General features: G+C 41.1%; 1 protein-coding gene across 1 annotated transcript; it reads right to left on the bottom strand.

Moving 5' to 3' along the window:
• Window positions 1–1,142: 1,142 nt before the first annotated feature.
• On the bottom strand, window positions 1,143–2,008 carry LOC105731676 (proteasome subunit alpha type-2-like). Its single transcript, XM_064361804.1, has one exon. It carries the CDS (start codon window positions 2,006–2,008, stop codon window positions 1,304–1,306), a length of 705 nt encoding a protein of 234 aa, XP_064217874.1. The 3' UTR covers window positions 1,143–1,303.
• Between the last annotated feature and the right edge of the window lie 738 nt (window positions 2,009–2,746).

Raw genomic sequence — 2,746 nt, 5'->3', positions numbered from 1 at the left:
GTAAGCTTTTATGTGAAACCACTGCCAAAGGGGCACATCCCTGTGTACTCTGAACCTGTGTGCAGTAAGAGTAGGAAACAGCAGGAAACACCAGGTCAGAAAACACTAAGACAAAGGTTATGGGACAATCTGGAAAATCTAGAGAAATTCACTAGGTTATACTTCACAAACTACACACAGTCTAGACAATAAAAATCCAGCCATCTGGTGGTACTTGCAGTGGACTACAGAATACTTGAGATACAGAAGTCTCAGAGGCTTTCAGTGACCACTGGAAATCAATGTTCTCAATGATTGGTTGACTACTCCTTCAATCCATTTATTCTTCACAGTCCTTGTGATCCTGTGTTCAGGAACCACTCACTGCTTGGATAGCTCATGGTGTTATCTCTGAGTTTGAGTGCTGGGCCATCCTGCAGGACTGCTGGGCCCATCCATACCAGAACTGTCCATGTGAAAGCATCACTTGGACCATCTTTACCTAAGAAGTGCTGTGATTAGGAGAGGGTGAAGGCTTCCTGCATCATCCTTATGATCATACCATCAACCTAGTCATAGGTTTACCTACACCTTCTCCCTGTTCTCTCTTTTTTTTTTTTTTTTGACACTTAAGTATTAACATTTTATTTCAAACACTTATGCTCATCCTTGAGTTTAAAAAGTCTAACAAAATCTAAGGGGTTCCTTTAAAACATTTACCTACTCATGATGGAGACAACTGACAGGAACCAGCAAACCAGTTTATTTACTTACATAATATATCTCCCATGGAGACCTGTTCGGCTTACCACTCTTCATAGCCCCAATACAATCTCATAGAGCACCGTAGGATTTCACTGATCATTACCTAATGGCACCTAAAAACACCTAAGCTTTTCTTGTCCCATGCATCCATGAAAGTCTGCAGATCCTTCCAGCTCTAGAAGCAGCGATGTTTTTACCAAAATCAGCATTTTGCTTTATGGAAACACAGGCAACATCTGGTAGTGAAGAGGGTGGTAAGATTTGACTTAACCAAAATTGGCTGACAACTAAAAAAAGTGACTTCATCATTCTGCTTTGCAATGTAGTCTTCAGAAATCAACTATGATAACAAAGCAGGAAATAATTTAAAATTTTAGCAACTCCTAAAAGGCTGGGAGGTGGGTTTAGCAGTTTATTAGGATTTACAAGTCATTTTAGAAACAGTCGATTTAAACCAAGTAGAAATAAGTATGCAAAAAGTCTGCAAAACAAAACATACTTTAAACGTGTTTAAGTAGACAGATTATCTGAAATTCTTGATTTTTCAGGGACTTCACTGTTATGCTATGGCAGCCAGGTAATCCTTAACTTCAGTTGGAGTAAGCCTCCGAAATCCAGCTTCATTGCAGATTCCAACTTCTATGTTATCCTCTGTCATTTGCCCTTCAAAGCTTTCCTTTAGGGTTAAGATGGCTGTATGAATGGCATCTTCAAGTTCCAGATCTTCATTATATCTTTTCTCAAGGAAAGTTTTCCCATTTACATAGTTCTTTCCCATTGCTGTAGCTTTCCAGGCAAAGTATGCTCCAGATGGATCTGACTGAAATAAATATGGTCGCCTCTCATTCCATCCGCAAATAAGTAAAGAAACTCCAAATGGACGAACACCACCTGACTGAGTATATTCTTGCATCACAGAAGCTACTCTCTGTACCAGCTGAGCTGTGGGAATGGGTTCTTGGTACACAAGATAGTACTGTTGAGCTAGTTTTCGAGCTCTGTGCACAAGCACTCTGTAATCTGGGCCCATGCCACTGTACACCAAACCTATATGCTCGGTAATTGGTTCTACTTTGGGTACACTTCGCTCATCATACAGAATGGATTTCTGTTTTTTCTCAGTTGCTAATATCACACCATTTGCAGCTTTAATTCCCACTGACGGGGCTCCTCCAGCTACAGCAGCCAAAGCATATTCAATCTGGACAAGTTTACCAGATGGGTTGAATGTAGTCAGCAAAAAGCTGTACCTGCGCTCCGCCATCTTTACCCGAAGAGCCCTCTCCCTGTTCTCTTATCCAGAGAACACAACCTTTGGGCACTTGAGAAAAAAAAATGCACAGCTATGGCATTTTTATGGAGCCTAAGCCACCCTGGCTCAAAATGGATTTTAAAAATTGGTAATGAGACAGATTCTATGTAATCCTGTATCAGAAAATGACCCATCTCATTGCAGATGACAAGAGACCCAACCCCAAAAAGCTGATATGGTTTGTCTGTGTCCCCACCACAATCTCACCTCGAATTGTAATAATCCCCATGTGTCAAGGGCAGGGCCAGGTGAAGATAATTGAATCATGGGGTGGTTTCCTCCATACTTTTCTCATGGAAGTGAATAAGTCTCACAAGATCTGATGGTTTTATAAATGGGAGTTCCCCTGCACAAGCTCTCTTGCCTGTTGCCATGCAAGACATGACTTTGCTCCTCATTCAGCTTCCGTCATGATTGTGAGGCCTCACCAGCCATGTGGAACTGTGAGTCAATTAAACTTCATTCCTTTATAAATTACCCAGTCTCAGGTATGTCTTTATTAGCATCATGAGAACAGACTAATACAGGTACTTAAATCAAAATGGATTTACTGGTAAAGACTAAGGATAGTACTTGATGACTTCAGGTTCAGCTGAACTCAGGGGCCAAACAATGCCATTAAGGTTTAGGTTTTCTCTCTCCCTCCATTTCACAGGGCTATCTTCCTCCGTGTTGACTTTAGACAGAGTA

The sequence above is a fragment of the Aotus nancymaae genome, unplaced genomic scaffold (assembly GCF_030222135.1).
Source record: "Aotus nancymaae isolate 86718 unplaced genomic scaffold, 86718_ANA_hifiasm-v0.15.2.pri h1tg000043l, whole genome shotgun sequence".
Taxonomy (NCBI): domain Eukaryota; kingdom Metazoa; phylum Chordata; class Mammalia; order Primates; family Aotidae; genus Aotus; species Aotus nancymaae.
The sequence above is the reverse complement of the archived record's forward strand: the minus strand, read 5'-3'. Positions and strand labels throughout refer to the sequence as shown.